At 37.9% G+C, this 20192-nt stretch overlaps 1 protein-coding gene across 1 annotated transcript in view; it reads left to right on the top strand.

Moving 5' to 3' along the window:
• The window catches only part of LOC119784299 (ERC protein 2-like), a 226543-nt gene that overhangs the window by 152097 nt on the left and 54254 nt on the right, over positions 1–20192 (top strand). The window contains exons 18-20 of the mRNA XM_038286276.1: positions 5293–5440; positions 11297–11458; positions 18270–18340. Coding sequence (XP_038142204.1) covers positions 5293–5440; positions 11297–11458; positions 18270–18296 — 337 coding nt within the window. The 3' untranslated portion in view covers positions 18297–18340. The remainder of the gene's footprint in view (positions 1–5292; positions 5441–11296; positions 11459–18269; positions 18341–20192) is intronic.

Below are 20192 nucleotides of genomic sequence, written 5' to 3'. Positions count from 1 at the left end.
ATAAAAATGGGAAAATGTTATTGATTTGGAAATTATTTGGACACTTTTGAATTATCTATAATCAATCATTTATAACTTTTATATGATATTTTTTATGATCTCCTAAAAAAAAGTAGAAAGTGCTATTACAGCCCCTTAACTTGAACTAAACATGGCATAAATAAACAGAAAATTAAGAACAAATATTTGATTTTAGGAAAATAATAATTTTAATTGAGAAATCAACAAACAATAAACATATTTTCATTTTATATTTTCATGCATTAGCTAACTATTTCCTTCCTTTAAATTCAAAAATTCTGTCTTAAAATTTTACCTTTAGTCCTTACTGAAGTGAAATGGCAAGTAAAGTACTCCTACTCTTTATGAATTTACAGGAGTATGTTGACCTGTTAACGATAGCATTCTCTGTTTCTGAATGGAGTTAAACTTAGAGACAGGAGGTAAAGCTGGGATACAGTTTGGACGTGATTCAGCAGCCTGGTGTAAAGATGGCCTTGCAAATATGTGAGGGTAGTAAATCTGATGGACTGTTTATGAGCTGTGACACAATCTGCTGCATTCCTTGCCCATATATGACTCTATGCATCAACTGCTCATTGAATTTAACAGGACTTAAGACAAAGTAGTAGAACTTTTTGCAATTATTTGCACATTACATTTCAAGTAAATAAAAACAACAAAAAACATAAAATTCAATTTTGCATGCATTAGACTTTTGTTTGATCTGTACAGTAGATCTTTAAACTGTAAGAGTATTCACAGAATAATTGGTCAGCTTATGCAAAATAGACCTGGAGTCTGAAGTACTTAATCTGATGCAAATTCATTGTATGTCAATAGGTGTTTTCCTACTAAACAACAAAACAAAAATAAACAACAACAACAAAAAATAGAGTTTTGAGGAGACAAAAAGATTTTCTTACTTTGTGATTAATGATGTGATTAGTTGCTCCGGTCTATGCCAGAACCCACATGTATGCATTTGTAAATATATACTTTATGCACAAGCAGATACAGAGGTCTGTTAATGGCCTTCAATCAAAAAACCTAGAGCTTGTTGTACTAAAAACACAAAACATGGACTGTTGGGCTGGCATGACTTTATTCCGATTTTAGCATGTTTACTTTTGCAAGTGGGTTATTTGTGCAGGAACTTAAATCATAGAAAAAAATACCCCATTGCAGGTCGGTTACTAATAGAGTCCAAAGTGTACTTTAAATGTGTCCAGACTCGCTCTTCTTCTACTTACCTTACACAAACATTACTATACCAGTTAAATGCTTGTTAAATGCAATTTAAGAGTCTGGAATTAAGCTGCTTTGTTTATCCAACTTAAAATACCTTCAGAGACTATTGCAGTGAAGTTTACAGAAAGGTTAGATTAAAAAGACAAGAAATAGTATTCGAAATTGTCAAAGCTGCACATAAAGATACTTCTTCCTCATTTGTTGGAGTTCTTTTTAAATATTGAAAACTATCTTTTACTAATATTTTCAATTTTGAGTTAAAGAAAATAGAGGTGTGTGTGGCTGACGCTCTGTGAGAACATTTCTGCTTGTAAGTGTGTTTACAAGAGTGGGGAGACAATGTGTGTGTGTCGCAACTCTGGATTTACAATATCCTGTTTGATGACAGGGACTGTAATCAAAGATCTGCCTTAAAGACACAGTCTTTGCTGCACATGCTCTTCAGTCTTCTTGTGGTATATTTGTACATCTGGTTGTTTGTGTTTAATTAACCTTGTTGGTGGGTTTCATCTACACCTGTAGAGAGTCATTCAGTCCTTCCCCTCTGGAACAGGATGTACACTCACAAACACACACACATGCACTCTGTTAACCAGCTAGGACAGATGAAAGATGTCATATCCTCTTTTGCCTACAGAGTCTATTACACCGTTACATGCCGGTGAGTCAGTGAGGTACCACTAATTCACCACTTAGCAGACCACTTCAAAGATGTCTGTTTCTTTTCTGTGGAGTCTCTGTCTAACTTTAAGGAGCTCCGGAATAAGTGCACTTCAATCAACTTGTGTAATGGTGATATTTATCTCTGATACACCTGAATAAAATCTGTGTGACCAATTGCAATCTGAACTTCCCTCTGTTTGAAACGATCTTAGTATGGATACTGAATATTATATGCTCAGTGAATGCATTAGAGATTGATTAGGATATAGCGAACAAACATCTTTATGGATTCCAAAGAACAAAACAGATAATTCTGGAAGGAAGTTGTTGAAAAATTAGAATATGATTAGGTTATTAAACATTACTGCAATATGTAATAAAACACTATCAAATTTGTCATCTGAAAACAGAAAGCAAAAAGGACGGTGGCAAATCAAACTAGGCTTTGCTGTATTCCTAAGCTCACATTGCTGATAAGAAGAGCATTTAACAAAAAGTACCCAAGAGATGCCTTTGGTAACACTGAAGGAACTGCAGAGATACCAAACGCAGATCGAACAATCTTTTCACGTATTTATAAGCTGTGTACTTTGAAAAATTTATCTTCAAGAAGAAAATTATACATATTTTTCAGTATTATTCTATTAAAGGAATTTAAAACATTTTCTGTTTTTTCTGTTCTTTGGATTGTTGTTTTCAAATTAAAGAACAAACACATGAATTATCCCTTTGAGAAACTGAAAGCCTTTCTTCAGAATGCAATCATAATAGTTCGTCTGCCATGCTTTCTTTTATTTTACTAATCATTTTACTATTATACTAGAGTTAAGAAGCTATGTGTTTACTTCAAGCAAGCAGCTTATTGGCCAACCAGCATACAGTAAGAACAGCTAACTTTTTGAGCCGAAAAAAGCTGCTATTTAAATGAGCTGTAGATTTTCCCTCTCTGACATGCAAATGTAGATAAGTTAGAGATCTTCTGTAAAATTTACCACTTTAAAACCTCTGAAACTGTCATTAAAAGCACCAATTTTACAACTGCAACTTGCACATTTTAGAATAAAACCAAAATCACATTTTTCTCATTAGTTGGTCGTTTTTCCAATTTTTCCAACCTGGTACTCTGCCGACTTGTTTCTAGTTTTGTCATGATGTGTCACAAATATCCAGTATACCCCCTCTAAAACCAATTTCAGAATTCTCAAAAGTCCACTGCCATGTGTTTTAAAGTCCTTATCCAAGATCTTACAATGGCTTGAACAAACACTTTCTCATAAGTGCTAAAATAACTTCTTCAGGCAAACTTTGAAGCAGACTGAACTGAGGAGTCTCTTATTGCCGCTGTCACACTCCACTCATGGTAAAACCCTGTGTAGGCAGACAACAGCCAGAGAGAAGTTGTAACTTATTTTATAAGGTCAGACTGGTCTGTGATCCAGATAATTATCCAGGTGCATGATTTTATACAAAAATAAAAAAAATGTGTTCCATGTACAATAATATAAGCAGCTTTCACATTTTATTTATTTTGTAAAGATTTATTTATTGTATTTATTGTTTACCATTTCACAGGGAGTTTTTTGCTGAATGTATATCACAAAGTAACGGTAAATAGTGCCACAGCCCAAAAACACTGACGATCAGAGGTGGGGCTTAAAGCTAAAGCTTCCAGCTGATGCAAGAGTTTCCATGCAGGATAGATCAAGACAGAGCAGATAAAAACTGTAATGACCTGAAATTGCCAATAGAGAAGCAACATATATCACCTGAAATGTCATTCATATATACACTATATTGCCAAAAGTATTTGCTCACCCATCCAAATTATTGGAATCAGGTGTTCCAATCACTTCCATGGCCACAGGTGTATAAATTCAAGCACCTAGGCATGCAGACTGTTTTTACAAACATTTGTGAAAGAATGGGTCGCTCTCAGGAGCTCAGTGAATTCCAGCGTGGAACTGTGATAGGATGCCACCTGTGCAACAAATCCAGTCGTGAAATTTCCTCGCTCCTAAATATTCCACAGTCAACTGTCAGCTGTATTATAAGAAAATGGAAGTGTTTGGGAACGACAGCAACTCAGCCACGAAGTGGTAGGCCACGTAAACTGACGGAGCGGGGTCAGCGGATGCTGACGCGCATAGTGCGAAGAGGTCGCCAACTTTCTGCAGAGTCAATCACTACAGACCTCCAAACTTCATGTGGCCTTCAGATTAGCTCAAGAACAGTGCGCAGAGAGCTTCATGGAATGGGTTTCCATGGTCGAGCAGCTGCATCCAAGCCATACATCACCAAGTGCAATGCAAAGCGTCGGATGCGGTGGTGTAAAGCACGCCGCCACTGGACTCTAGAGCAGTGGAGACGCGTTCTCTGGAGTGACGAATCGCGCTTCTCCATCTGGCAATCTGATGGACGGGTCTGGGTTTGGCGGTTGCCAGGAGAACGGTACTTGTCTGACTGCATTGTGCCAAGTGTAAAGTTTGGTGGAGGGGGGATTATGGTGTGGGGTTGTTTTTCAGGAGCTGGGCTTGGCCCCTTAGTTCCAGTGAAAGGAACTCTGAATGCTTCAGCATACCAAGACATTTTGGACAATTCCATGCTCCCAACTTTGTGGGAACAGTTTGGAGCTGGCCCCTTCCTCTTCCAACATGACTGTGCACCAGTGCACAAAGCAAGGTCCATAAAGACATGGATGACAGAGTCTGGTGTGGATGAACTTGACTGGCCTGCACAGAGTCCTGACCTCAACCCGATAGAACACCTTTGGGATGAATTAGAGCGGAGACTGAGAGCCAGGCCTTCTCGTCCAACATCAGTGTGCGACCTCACAAATGCGCTTCTGGAAGAATGGTCAAAAATTCCCATAAACACACTCCTAAACCTTGTGGACAGCCTTCCCAGAAGAGTTGAAGCTGTTCTAGCTGCAAAGGGTGGACCGACGTCATATTGAACCCTATGGATTAGGAACGGGATGTCACTTAAGCTCATATGTGAGTCAAGGCAGGTGAGCAAATACTTTTGGCAATATAGTGTATATATGGTTTTTTTTTTTTTTTTTTTTCCAGTAATGACAGACGAAAGCTGTAATATCCTTTTTAGTGTGCAGAACTTATGAACTATTACATGCCGGTGAGTCAGTGAAGAAAAACTAATTCACCACTCAGCAGACCACTTCAAAGATGTCTGCATCTTTTCTGTGGAATATTCGTCTAGCTTTAAAGAGCTTTTGAATGACGGACTTTGTTCTCTTTGAAATCTTTATTTGTGCATAGTAATTACAGCTTTGCTATATTTCATTTAAGTTAATTACCAAGAGTTAATGTGATAATTTTCTTACTCATCTAATGTAATCTTGTTTTTTTCTTACCATGTCAGGCAGCAAGCTTTGCTGGCAGCCATCAGTGAGAAGGATGCTAACATTGCCCTGCTGGAGTTATCCGCTTCCAAACGAAAGAAAGCCCAAGATGAGGTGATGGCTCTGAAGAGGGAAAAGGACAGGCTTATGCACCAGCTCAAACAGCAGGTACCCTGCCCACTTAGCCAACAGCTATTCATCAATCCTTTTAAAGACTTAATCTTGGTCCAAAAGTTTAACTTTTCTATATAATACAGACTGAGAAAATTTTGGTTTTAAGAATCAAATCAAGGCTACAAATTAAACCCTGCTACCCATTGTGGGGTATTTTATGTAGTAACAAACCCCTCATGCAATACATTAAATGAGAACAGATAGAGATTGATAACATGATAGTTAACAGAATCCACTTGAATGCCTTAAAACATGCTTGCTGCATTCCATCATTGTATGCCAGAGCAATAAAGCTGGAGCTTACAATTCAAATCCAGGCACATTTTGACACGATGGGAACTATTATCTAAACAGGCATGTTGCAATCAGAGTTACTGGATACACTCTAGTCACAGACGAGTGTCATTGTTGAGTCATCGGCGGACTGTTTTTGTCTGAGGCCTGTTGGCCAAACAGACATAAATCAGGGTATACACCTATGTACACGCTCACACACACACACCTAGCTATTTACTGTGCTGCTTTCAGCTCTCAGTATTACCTTAGGCTGAAGAGGGTATGTAGGTCATTAAGGTTTGGTCAGACCGCATGAATGACTGATCAAACATGAACGTTAACAATAATGAGCTAACAGCAGGGAGTCCACATGTATGTTTCCTGATTCACTGGAGGCTTCTGGGAAAAATAGAGGGTGAAAATAATTCAACAGATGCAGTGGCTGTGCATGTAAATACCAACTTTTGCTTGGATCTTGTAAACAATAAATAGTTCCTTGGGGGTGCAATTCCATTCAAGTTATTTCAAGGAAAGCTAATTATCTGTTTATCGCCATTTGATGCGTCATGTTTTTTCCGTTGAGTTACCATTAGTTACAGTCCACCTGATGTAGTTATGGGGAGGTCTAATTTCACTGTTGGACCTCTGGGTTCAAAACAGCACCAAAAAGGAGTGAATTTGCTAAAGGGAAAAGACACAAACTTCACTTGTGCATCTAAAACAGATTTCTAAAACATATCATAAAACTCACAAACAGCACATATGAATCGTGCATTAAAGCTTTTATTTTGTACACACCTTTCACATTGTTACAAAACGTTTTTTTTTTTAATCATTAACCTAACCAAAATAAAGAACTAGTGCTCTGTTTTTAAAAGGTTAAATCGTAACCAGGTGTTGCTAATAAAAAGGATTTGCTTGTCAGGTTTTCGACTGAAGTGATTATCTAAATAAAATAGTTTTGATATTTTGCGGTCAAGCTGAATCTGGTTGTGCCTGTTAACACATTACAAAGAGAGTTAGACATAGGTTTTACAAATTTATTGGAAGCAGTAGTTCCTACTTTGTGACTTGTGTCTTATCAGCCAAATTTTAAAGTCTTTACAGTCCATCGTTGGTAGTGTACCACTTTTTTTTCTCTACATACTTTCTTAACTTAGCTACTGTAGTACTGTAGTTTAATTCAGATTATACAGTTTATTAAAAATGTAATTAGAAAATAACTATTTTAGAGTGGCCTGGTATGAGAGATAGTAGTTTCAATCCAAAGTGAGAATGGAAAATGTAAACAAAAAACTTATTTTAACACACATTTTATTGTCATCTTTAGTAGTTTTCGCTGTAGTGGAAAGATTTTAGCCCCATTTACACTACCCTTTTGAAACTGTGTCGAGATCGGTCCGAGCACGGTAACCGAGATAACTGTTTAGTGTAAATGGCACACAAAACGGAACTGGCCCGTGCCAGACACAACCAAACCGCGCTAAACTGGTACTAGTTCAGCAGTAGGGCTCAGCGCGGTTCAGTTCGGCTCGGTTCTCAGATAACAAAGAGTGCATGAGCAGTCAACCTCAGTAATCACTCAAATTTCAGATCTTCATAAAAATACTAGGTTCCCTACCGTGCCACACGATTTCCAGTGATGATTCTGCGTTGCAACGTCTGTTGTTGTTTCCTGCATCTGTAAGCCCTGATTAGACTATCGTTCGTCGTATCCACTTCCTAAAAGTCGACTCTGTCAAATATATTCACCAAAGGCTGCCTTCTTGTCCCGACTCTCCGAAAAAAACAAAAAAATATCAAAATGAATACAAAAGAACTTTGTGAATGTTACGGGCGCCACCGTGTTGGTTTAAATGTTTACCTCTTGAGAGCAATAGTACAGTAGATTGTCACTGGGAGGTGAGGAACCGTGCTAGGGTGATGTAAGGAACCAAGCTCGGCATGGTTAACTGATTCAAGCTCAATCCGAACTCGGCACAGATTGGTTTTCAAAGGGTAGTGTAAATGGGCCTATAGACACATAAGTTATCGTGTTAAATTAATAAATCAATGCAGGGAAGAAATGAGAAAAAACATTGTTTCTTTTAAAAAGAAGAGCTTAATCTATCAAATCATTATAAATGTGAATTACTCAAATTTGTTTTAATTTGACTCACTGAATGTTATGTATGTGATAATTCTGGTTTTCTGTGGACACTTAAAGCTATATATGCCCTCTGTGTGGTTTTTAGCATACAGCATCTAAGGCTTGTTTTGGTCTATTTTTCTTTCTTTTCAATCAGTTGAATATGAATGATTATTGGTCTTTCTATCCCTGTTTTATATACCAACATCTGTTCAACTCGCATCACTTTATATTGTACACTCAGGCACTTTGTCCCTTTACTCATTGGCATATGTTTCATGATATGGAGCCCTCCTTAGATCTGTAGAAAACTTTTGCGGAAGGAAACTAACTGGGAAATGCCATAAAATTATGGCACTCAAAGTCTCTCAGGAGAAAGCTGATCTGGAGACAGCAGATTGATTTACAGATAGCACTGACCTGTCTGACCTCTTCACATTCCACTTTTTTTAAGGTTCATGCAAGGGTATGTGTGTATTAAACAAACTTTCCTTTCATTCGCTCTCCTTCCAGTGGAGGTGAACCCCTTCCATAACACAGACAACTGTACATATACAAAGACAGACACACACATACACATAAAGTGTAGTGTTTAGACTTCTGGAGAAGACAGTCTCTGCAAATGTGTCCCAGGGTGGGAATTCTCTTTGCAGTTCATCTAAGTAATGGATGATCTCACATCAGTACTGCTTTGAAGTTGAAGGAAAGATGGATTGGGAAATGTCTGAGTTGAGTTTTGCTTTCTTTTTTTTTTTTTCCTGCAACATGTCCCCTTAATCTTGGCATTGTTGTTTTGGATACATTTGGGCATCCAACTAATCATATAACTTGATAGCTGTTTTCAGTTGTTATTTTTTTTTTTTTTTTACAAGGATAGCTGAGTAATACTGAACACACACGGACAAACTTGATTAAAGGAGCTTGCTAAAATGTTGTGAAACTTGTGCAGCCTTTCCCCAGCCCAGCTGCTTTCTTTGTTTAAGGGCTTTCTAGTCAGCTTCCTGTGTCCATATGTGTTAATACAGCCTCTCTTTAATCAGAGCAGGCTTGTGATTTACACAGGCCTTGTGTTAGGGTTTGCGATACAGCTGTGAGCTCAGCAGTGATTGCTGCCATGTTTACACCAGCAGCTGCATGTACATCAACACACGCCGAGCACAATAATATAGTGGGTTTTACTTTGAGATGTGCGTGAAGAACCTGCATTTTTTTTCTCTAGATCCAGTAGTGGCACCTGTGTGTGTTGTTCTGTCTGGGATCTACAAGCAGGCCTGGAGGCCACTGCAAGCTATTTATTCTACAAGACTACTAATTAACACTAATTAAAACTCACATTCTGCCTGACAGCGATTTAAGGTTGAACACCTTTGTTTTTACACAAGTAGTATGGAACATGGCTTTAGGAAAAGAGTTTGGGGATGTATTTTATCTTTGTGTCTAAAAGTGCATTAATGAAATGGATTACACAATGCGAGCTGTACTAATTTCTCAGGTACACTTTATAACCTAATTGACAAGATTTTGTCTCAGTTCATCAATAAAATTTTAAAAGTACCTTCAGATCTAGATACTTTTATGTCTGATTACTGGATGATTTTTTTAATGACTAGACTAGAGATGTGTCCTCACAAGTAATATATTTGGCATCTTTTTTTAGCCTTTAACCAAATCAGCCTGTCATTACTTACTATAAAATGCACTGTTCATTTCTGGTCCCTACAGAGCATAGATCCTTAGTGCTGCACTTTAAAGACTCTGTAACAGGGTCAGAAAGCATTAAAAAAGCTGAAGAAAAATTGTATTTTCAGCCTTGCTATTTTCTGTTTAAGCGTATTTCTCAATTTTTTGCACTGAAAAGAATTATAGACATGCATCAGCTTGAAAAACAAAGCATAGGTCATACATCTCTTTACTTCCTCCTGAAAAATTACTCAATGGTACTGGAAAAAACTTTCTTGGGTATTCTTTCTATTTACAGCTTTTACTATAAGCTAAAAATAGGGTGCTCAACATGTGAGCTTACACTGACTGCAAAAAAGCTTGGATGATAGCCAATACATCAGATACATAAATGGTTAAAGCAAATGAAATCGGTTAAATGTTGATTTTTCTGTTCATTTTCGGAATGGATTTTTAACCCTCTAACAACTAATTTAAAAAAATGTCATAAGGAATTCACACAGCTTAAAACTCCTGTGTGGTGTTCACAGTGTTGTTAAACACTGTGCAGATTCCACACTAAAATGTTACTTATCATGGTATATGATAGTAATTGTTGTATCCTCAATCATATGTGACACAGAACTGATAAACATAGGCCTAGTCCACCCACTCACACCTGCTAATGGTAGTACCTGAGGTCGTAATGAACCGGTCACCTCAACCTTATGTTTAACAGCTTTAACCACTAGTCTGGTGTTTGTCTGAACTACTCCTTTTTCCATTCTTTACTTGTTTTTTTTCCACCCTTGACTGCCTTGACAGTGTTCTCACCTTATTCAAAATGCCCTTCTGGAGTTTAAACTAATCGCTAACATCTTTAATACCAGTCGCCTCCTTTCCTGTGATCCTGACTGGCTTATTTCCTTAGTCATTAGCTTTCAGCCTCTTATCACAGGTCTTTTATCCCTGGGCCGCTAACTACTGTAACACCATTTCACTCTTGTCTTCACAGCTGATTCAGGCTATTTGCCTATTCCTCCATGTGTCTGGCTCCCATTATACTTGGGGAAGCAGCAAGACTTTGGCAGAGGAATAGCACGTCTTTTTTTGAAGTCATCTAGATCCAATCCAAAATCCCACCACCAGCTCCAAAATCATTTCTGCCCTGAGGCAAACTATATGTAGTTAAAAACAGTAAAACTGAGCATGTCAATATATCTGCAACTACTTTTTGTCAGCCTCTCTATCTCTCAAACTGTCAAGGCTGATTGCCCATGTTAGTCAATGTACACTGTTATTTTAAAATATGATATTGGCAGGATGAGAGTCTTGTTATATAAATACACAGTTATATACAATGCATGTATAAATTTACCACAAAGAAGCATTTTGAAAGATGCAAAATTTCAGTGTAATTTTAATCAGTGACATCTAAAATAAGGTTGCATCAGTGTGGCCCTGGGCTACACAAAACAGCTGCACTTATAGGGATTTATCTTATCCAATTTAAAACATAATTTGTAATATGTATGACAGACTTACGATAGTGCCATCAAGGACTCCGACTTGCACAATTTACGATCTGTCAAATGTTGTTAGTGGTTAGGTTTTTATCATCTTTGACTGCTTTCAGCATACTTTTCCCCTATCCAGAAATTCCTTACGCTAATCATTGTAAGACGCAGGGTAGTTTCACATAACAAAATGAAGAGCTAATTTATGGCTTTGTGTAAAAGTGTTATAGTTTTGCATTTTAAAAAGTTGTGTTATGTTCTTTTTTGCAGACTCAGAGCAGAATGAAGTTAATATCTGATAATTATGAGGAAGACTACATCCACCCCCAACATCATCCTCATCATTTGCACCACATGCATCCAGCAAATTTGCATCACCGGAGTCTGCCGAGAGGGGACCCCCATGCCAACCACAGACCTCCGATGGATCAGGTCAGAGGGATAAAATAGGAAGCACACAGGCCTTAAATTAGCAGAGGAAATTTGGGCTGGTTTACACATGTTGATATTTTCTAAGCCTTCATCTTTGTGCCTTTAAGGTTAAAGCAATTTCATATTTATCAACTCCAACAGCACTCAGTTGTGGTCTCCTTTGACAACATAACATTTCTTGTCTCACGTCTTTTTTATAACCTTCAAACTCCAATACTTCCTGCCAAATAAGAGTTATTCATATCAGTCAGATAAGAGGCCTGAAGAAAAAACCTGCCAAATGATTGTTTTTGATTGATGGGGTTTATATATGAGATTAGTTTATATATCATCCAAGTCTGAAACAGTCTCCCTCATTTTTGTCTGGCTAAAATACCGACATCGCCTCAAGGACATACTTAATGTGTCTGAAAGAGAACAAACTGTTGTTTTAAGCACAGTGACTGTGTTGTGCACATAAAGGTGCACAAAAAGATTGATGTCGATGCAGATGCATTCTCAAGTGGTTCTTTACTATGCACCCTGACGAAACTGTCTGTGGGTAAGGGCAATCTTTACAAAAGACAGAAAAGGTTTAGACATCTTCGCTTTAACTCATAAAGCTTTTTTGTTATTTCGATTAGAATGCAACTAATCACAGCTCTATTGTTATGCACGGGGGGATTCCAAACTTTGAAATTGTGCATGTCTTATTGGGTGTGTGGCTTTCAGATGAATAGTTGGGGATTTCCACCTGTGTCTGTATTACTACATTTGTTCTGTTTGAAATAAATTGTTGCATGCATCTACTCTTTATAAATAATTCTGAGTCTGCTGTCTAAATTTGAGTCAAACATAAATTGGAGATCCCCTGTGCTTAATAGTGGTGAATGTACCTGAGAGAATTCTTTCATCGGCTCCCATATTCAGGGGTTGCCAAACAAGTCATTTCAACTTAGACACAAACTAGGCAGAGATTTAAACACGATGTCGTTCTTGATTCAACCGGAGTTAAAACCCAAGTCCCCAATATCAAAATATGTATCTAGCCTATTTTGTGGCTAAATGTATGCACCTGCCTAAAATATCTTAGCATTACATGAGCATTATGGGGATGGATTCATTGGTTTGAATATTCTCTGCATTTCATGAATTTAGAACAGCCAATTTTTATTTCTTGAAATATACAAAGGTCTTTCATTGATTGTTTGAAGCTCATACCCTAATTTTAAACTTAGAACTTTAAAATACAGGAAAAATGCATAATATATATGTATTGGCATTCTTAACACTCTCAGAATTAATCAAAATCCGGTCTTGAATCTGCAATGTCAGTTAATAGTGGAAAAAGTTGATATGAAGCATCCATTTCCTGGAAACTACCTCAAAAGTACTTTATTAATCCTAAAGGGAATTTTAATGTGGCCATGACTCTTGGGAGGGTTTTCTTCAATTAATTTTTGTGGATGGTAATGCATGCGTGTTACAATGTTTATACACTGTTCCAAAAAATAAACGGAACATTTAAACTACTTCATATAACTTTAATTAGATCAAACTTCTGTGAAATCAAACTGTCCCATTGGAAATCAACAGTGATTGACAATCAATTTCACATACTGTTGTGCAAATGTATTAGAAACCAGGACCACTTCTCAGTACCTCTGCTTTCGGGGTGATGTTTTGATCACTTCTGAATGTTGGTGGTGCTTTCACACTCGTAGTAGCATGAGACAGACTCTACAACCCATTCAACTGGCTCAAGATGCCACATTGATGTGATCTGTGGCAAGAAGTTCTACTGTCTGTGTGTAGTGTCCAGAGGCTGGGGGTGCTACCAGTAGACAGACCAGTACACCAGGAGACATGGAAGAGGCTGTAGGTGGGCAACAACCCAGCATCAGGGCCGTTACCTCTGCCTTTGTGCAAGGAGGACCAGGACAAAAACCAATCAATGCCCTGCAAAATGACCTCCATCAAGACGCTTGGCATCTGCAAGAGATCACAAAGATTGGCAAATTCACCACTGGCGCCTCTTCAGCAGAGGTGTCATATATATATATATATATATATATATATATATATATATATATATATATATAGACTGCAACATCAGGAAAAATGAACATGAGAAACAAGAGAAATGAGGGGCTCAAAGAAGAGCTGGAGAAAACCTGGAAGGTCATAGGGCCCCTAACGTGACCCCCAAACTTGGTCCAGAAAAGTGCAGTTCTAGGAACAGCAAAGACACTGCGCAGAACCCACCAATCTCCCAGGTCCAGGACCCAAGCTTCGAGGAAAAAGGGGGAAACCGCCCGCCATGGGTGAGTAGGAGTTTGTTTTTGTTTTATTTTTATATATATATATATATATATATATATATATATATATATATATATATATATATATATATATATATATATATATATATATATATATATATATGCCTACAGAGGACAATGTTTACCATGGCAGAAAGAAAAATAAAATCCAAAATCAAGACAACACGGGAAGAAGTAATCTAACTCACACAACTCCAGAGGGGATCATCTGGCAAAGGAATGCTGCAGAAATACAAACAGATGCCCGTACCTTAGGACCTGGAAACTGGCAAAGACTCCAATCCTTGGCTGCCCTGACTAAAGGTATACCAAAGACATGTAAGCCAGCTGAATAAACAGGGTGTTCTCCACTGAACCAGGTACGGTGTACTCCCAGTGGCAGGATGACAACAAACAAGCCAAACCACCAAGTCTTGAGACTGAACAATACTGCAAAAGTATCTGGGAGGAAGAAGGATCACATAACGATGATGCACAGTGTCTTAAAAATCCTAAGAAATGACCATGCTAACCTCCCTGAACAATGTCCAGTGAACATCACACTGAAAGACCTCCAACAAAGAGGAGCCAAACACCAACTACTGGTTGAAAGAACAGTCACCCCAGATTGTAAAACCAGACAAAACAACAACAAAAAAAATAACTGTGCACAGCCTGGGTTGAATACAAGAAAGCCTAGGACTCAATCCACAAACGTGGATCCTGTAATGGCTGTACAAGATTAACGGCACTCTAAGAGCCTTCATCGCAAACCTCATGGGGCTGAAAAACCACAATTGAGGCCAACTTCAAGCGCCTCTGAAAAATCTCCATCAAAAGTGGAATAAACCAAGGAGAAGGAGATGCTCTGCCCCCCCTCTGTTCTGTATTAGGCCTGAACATCCTCAGCTAAGTAGTCGACAAGACTAGCTGTGGACATCGACTCAGAAATGGGGCCACTATCAGCTACTTCCTGCACACGGATGAGATCAAGTTGTATGCTAAGAGTGAATGAGACATTGACTCGCAGATCCACATCACCAGGATCTAAAGTAGGGACACTGGAATGTTGTCCGGGCTGAAGAAATGTGTCCGGACAGTGACAGGGAGAGGGAAGGTACAGTATGAAACCCAAGGCCTAAATGGGAGCCACCTCCAAAGGTGGTAGAGAAGACAGAGAAAGATCCTGTGGGACTTCCACGTACAAACAGATGAAGTGGTTGTGGCCAACTAACTGGACATTGTGATCATTAATAGGCAGCAGACAACAGCAATAGTGATTCATGTGGCCATCCCAAAGGATGGAAACATCAGGAAAAAAGGAATATGGGAAATTGTAAAAATACAAAGACCTCAGGGAAGAACTAGAGAGAGCCTGGAAGGTGAAGGCAACAGTAGCGCCTGTGTTTATTGGAGCACCGGGGCAGTGAAAAAGTGGCTCCAACAGATACCTGGAGAAACATTTGAGATCTCAGTCCAGAATTGCGCACTTCCCCCTTTAAGTAAAAAATAAAAATAAAACAACCTCCCAAATCCCAAACACACTCTGGTCTTTATCATCAGGCCTATTAAGATGGTAAGTAAGTTATGCCAGTAAATGAGAAGATAAAATCATTTTCAGATGATTTTATTTAATCAGGAGGACCTCAGGCAAGTATATTGTATTGTATTATATTGCACTGTATTGTATTGTACTAATTGTATTGTATTGTATACCTAAAATGAAGAAAGACAACAAAAACCCTAAAGTTCCCTAACTCCAAAGAGAAACACATGTAAACCTAGAATTTACGGAATATACAGAATATAACAAGCACCTCAACAGAGGGAACCTGAGTCAAACAAGAAGGCAGCTTTCCTCTACCAAGTGAGTCTGACCAAAACACAGACATTTCTACCACAGTACAAACGGCCACTTCAGCATTACCAAACATATGTGGTGTGTGGCAGTCAAACTGCCAAAAGACCCAGAGCTGCAGCTTCACAGTTTTTAAAATAGACACGGCTCATTGGTGATTGGTTGGACAATTAGGAAGTAGCACACAGTCACAGAGAAGATAAAGGATCCAACAAAAAAGAATCAAGAATATTCATAGTCATTATGTGATCATATTAATATGGTGTTAAGACATCTGGCTCAGAATCCACACTTAAAGAAGAATAAAAATAGTCTTCCTCAGAAGAAGTTTACCCTCTTGAGAAAAACAAATTATTCACTAAATATTTAACCTACTTAACTCTTCAAAGAAAAAAATAGAAACATTTCTAGAAATTTTAAACCTCAAACTAAGAGCACAAATTTGTATTTTGAAATGTAGAATAAATTAGACATTTCACCTATGGAACATCCCTGGTGGGGATGTCATGGCTGCAGATCATGACAGTTTTTGTAGCAATAATACGTAGTTTATATTTTAAGGAGTGTGGACCTCCATGCTGCTTAAAAACATCAGATCTTCAACTACAAATCACTCTGGTCCGAGCCAACAGAATTGACAGACTCCTGGATAGGTGAAGAAACTTCTTTAGAAAAACTTAGCGATAGCTAGCTCCTACTTAAGGAAGCCTGTTTTGTTGTAACCCGGTTGCTATATTGACCCATTTAGCAAATATAAACTCCTTTTGTAATAAAACATGTTAATGTTTGGTGAAGTTTAGTAAGAAAAAATATGCCTTTAAATACAGTGCTTGTAAATAGAGGGTTTTAAATGTATATATAGTCACTTCTATGTTGTGTGGTATAAATTTTTTCCTACCCAACTTATTTCTAGCCTTTTGATCCATCTTTCCAATTCATATTCCCCCTTTCAAACTCAATCTGCAAGCAGAGCTACATCAGTGGGTCACCACACTACTTGTCTAGGGATGTCAATCTTAGGATGGTAATAATAAAGACGGTCTCTATGCTCACCCTACAGCACACATCCCTTTCAAGGAGAAAGCCACTGCCATAAATACCATAACAGTGACCAAAACACAACCACTATTGAGCATTTTCTCTATGGATAAACTTTACATGCACAAGTGCACCTTCACAAACAATTACAGGTGCTTGGTTCCAGGTACTCAGAGATTCACTTCCATTGCTTTATTAAATATTGTTGCTTTATTGTTTTACGCGTACCATGTCTTTCGGTTGTGCTGTTCTTTTTACATCTCGTTGCAGGTGATGAAGCAGACTGAAAATGTTTTGTCATTGTCTCCTTTCTATCTCCTCCTGTTTTTCTGCTCTATTTACATTGCAGTGTCCATATAAACTGTAAAACTCCCTGCATAATTATAATAAAGCAATTTATATGCAATTGCCATACTGCTACACTTGTGAAAGTAAAATCTGTTGGGCTCTTTTTGGCATCAAGACAATTATTCTTATTGCCACATTGCCAGACTAAAATAATAATAAAATAAAAATAAGATAAGAATAAAATAAAAAAAAATCACAGTGACCAAAAATGTTAGTTTACTCTCCATTTGCATTGTAGCCAAATGCACATAGTAGACAGATACACAAATTCTGCACCTTTAAAACACCTTACTGGTCCAGTGGATTGGCACCTAGATATTATTTTCAAAGGAACCCAACTACAGTTTGGGCATTGCCTTTTGCCACCGTTTTCAATTCATCCTAATCTTATAACTTTATGGCTGTCCTTGAATAGTTTTATAATGAGCATAGTCAGATGTCAGTAGGAATCCAGATTCAACAGAGATGTGCTAGATTCGGTTTTTTTTGCTCTCCTGAAATGGCTTATTCGTTGGTGCCTGCTTTAGTTTTAAAAGACATGATATGTGTGATGTATAACCATACTGAAGAGGCTAGTCAAAGCCAGTCACCTCACGATGGCAAAAAAGCTCTAGCAGGTTTTACTGAAAACCCATTACGTATGTAGCCTAGCTGCTTCAGTGTAGCCAAATAAGCTTCATAAGCTTGATAGGAAAGCCCAGGTCAGCACAATCCATGGTAACATTTATCCATGATCCATTCTGTCTGTTGTTCCGGAGTCATATTAGCACAGAGTCTCTGTTGTCTAGTCCAACTTTCTTTCATTTTATCATAAATTTTTTTATTATGTTTTACTTTTTTTAAAGTTCTCGCCATGCACTGTTGCCTGTGTATTTTCCTACAATGTCTTGCTTTAAAATGTCTTTTTACGGAAAAGATAACATTGCCTTGCCTACAAATGCATGGTTTTGGTTGAAGGAAATAACATTGCTGTCTAAGAGAATCAGCTGTCTTGTTTGTAGAGGTCTTTTCTGTAATTTCTGTCATATAGTTTATATGGGAGAGAGCGTAACCATTATTGTTATAGTTTAAGATTACATAGGCTTAAAAGTACTCAAATATTAAACTATAAGTCTCAGTTTATGAATGCAGAATCTCATAGTCAAACTGTTGTTATAAACTGAAAGCATTTGAAACAGGTCTGTTGAATGTAATCAAACAGTATGTAAAAACAATATCATGCCATAGTTAATGCCTATAGTAATGTGTTCTTCGTGCTTGGTTGCAGGATGATGAAGAGGGAATATGGGCCTGATGAACCCTATTCATTGGAACTGGCATCTCTTGGGTTTCTGTACAGTAAGTGTTTGATATATTTTCTGCTCAAGTTCCCTGAGCATCCTGTTGCTGTCAGCGTGTGACTTGAATTATAGTTATTGCTGTGACTGTTAGATATTAAGCTAAGTTTTTTTTAGACTTATTGCGTTGTATCTTATGTTTGGGAATTGTGAAAAAAGTAGTTGAATTGTTGCCCTGTTTTTTAAAGAGTGTACTAAAAAAGAGCTAAAAGGCCACAAGACTGGCTGAGCACATGTGATATCATTAAAAACTGCAATGTACGAATTTGAAAAGCCTGGACAAAAAAAAAGGATGTTACAGATTTATTTAATTAAGGCTTTCACAAACTTTGCTCTGTTTCTGCCAACATAAAATTGCTGAATCCTAATTTCAACAAAAAGTTATACTAAACTCATATTTTTTCTTTTAATCCAATAATACTGTGTGTCATCTCATCCTGGCAGATAAATGTACCATACTGTTCTGCACAGCAACCCTTTTCAAAGAGCTTGAGTTACAATTACAAGGAAACACTGATGGAACCACCCTATCCGCCTTATTAGCCTAGCTTGACAGAAAAGTGTAACAGAACCCAACTAAGTTTCCTTTGCCTTTGAATTAACTCAACTAAAATGTACTGGTTCATTTTCAGGTTTATGGATTTTTTTTTTCATATCAGGTGTTCATTGACTGGTTGTTCAGCCATGTGGTGTACGCACTCACTGACAATATAGATAACTTTGTGGTTAGACCTGTACACACCCCTGCTGCCTAGAAGGGAGCACACCAAAGCCCATAGGTGATAAAAATGACACCGTGAGAAAAACCAGAGATGGGCCAGTGTGTCTTTCTTCACTCAGCTTTTCAGTCATAATAAAATTTTACCACAATGACCCACCCCTTTGTGTGCCAGTGTGTGGGGTAGTTAATTGCAGTACAACACATAAAGAGTACGATTACTTTTTTTTTTTTAAGGCTGCAAGCTACAAATGCATAAAATGAAGAATGCTGAGTCATAAATTATAATTCCGGGTTTGCGGGTTTGTACTGAAGCCCCCTATTGGTTCTGGAAACCTTTAAAAGAGGGCATGAAAAAAATTTGCTCTGGAGTTAGGGTTTCTTTAAGGCTAATGTTTAAATGTTTAAGTCAATGAGACATAAAGAAACTACTTAGATACATTTAAATATAGCTATATAAATGTATATGAGAGATGGTGGATGGCATGGGACTAAAAGGGGAAGGGCACTTGTGGGAACCATGCAAAAAAAAACAGGCATAATGGTACACTCATAATTTCCAGTTGATCTCCTACTCCCCCAGTAATCCGCAGGTGGACCATCGCAAGCAGAATGTGTGTGTAACCTCAATGTTGCACTTCTCCCCAACATTTTACTCTTGGCATTGAGAGTTCTATAACTTCTGTGAAAGAAAACCGTTTATACTCATCAACTACAGCTTTGTAGTCAGCTATGATGTTTACCCATGCATTTGTAAGTGGGTCTGTGTGTAAGAAAGTGTTGGTTGAAGCAGCCTACATAGCCTATAATCCAGTCCATGTGTGTTGAGAATGCAGCAGTGTCAAGATTCACTGTAATGAAACACACCACACTGCCCCCTCTCTCCCTAACTTTCCATCTCTTCACATTTTTCCATCATTCCTCTTCTTTCTACCTTTCTTAAACTTTCTCAGCTCTAACTCATCTCTTTTAAAGGTAAGCCTGGACTTTGACTAGCTTACCAGTTCAGATCTTCGATCAGATATCAATTTGAGGTATGCTTTTAGTCAGTTCTGTATGTGTTTCTATTAGAACCTCTTATCCCTTCCTAATAGAATAAGCCTAGCACATTAGCCTTTTAGTTGAGAGCAGTATT

This window comes from Cyprinodon tularosa, unplaced genomic scaffold (assembly GCF_016077235.1).
Source record: "Cyprinodon tularosa strain WSP-4 unplaced genomic scaffold, ASM1607723v1 ctg223, whole genome shotgun sequence".
NCBI classification, from domain to species: Eukaryota; Metazoa; Chordata; class Actinopteri; order Cyprinodontiformes; family Cyprinodontidae; genus Cyprinodon; species Cyprinodon tularosa.
The sequence above is the reverse complement of the archived record's forward strand: the minus strand, read 5'-3'. Positions and strand labels throughout refer to the sequence as shown.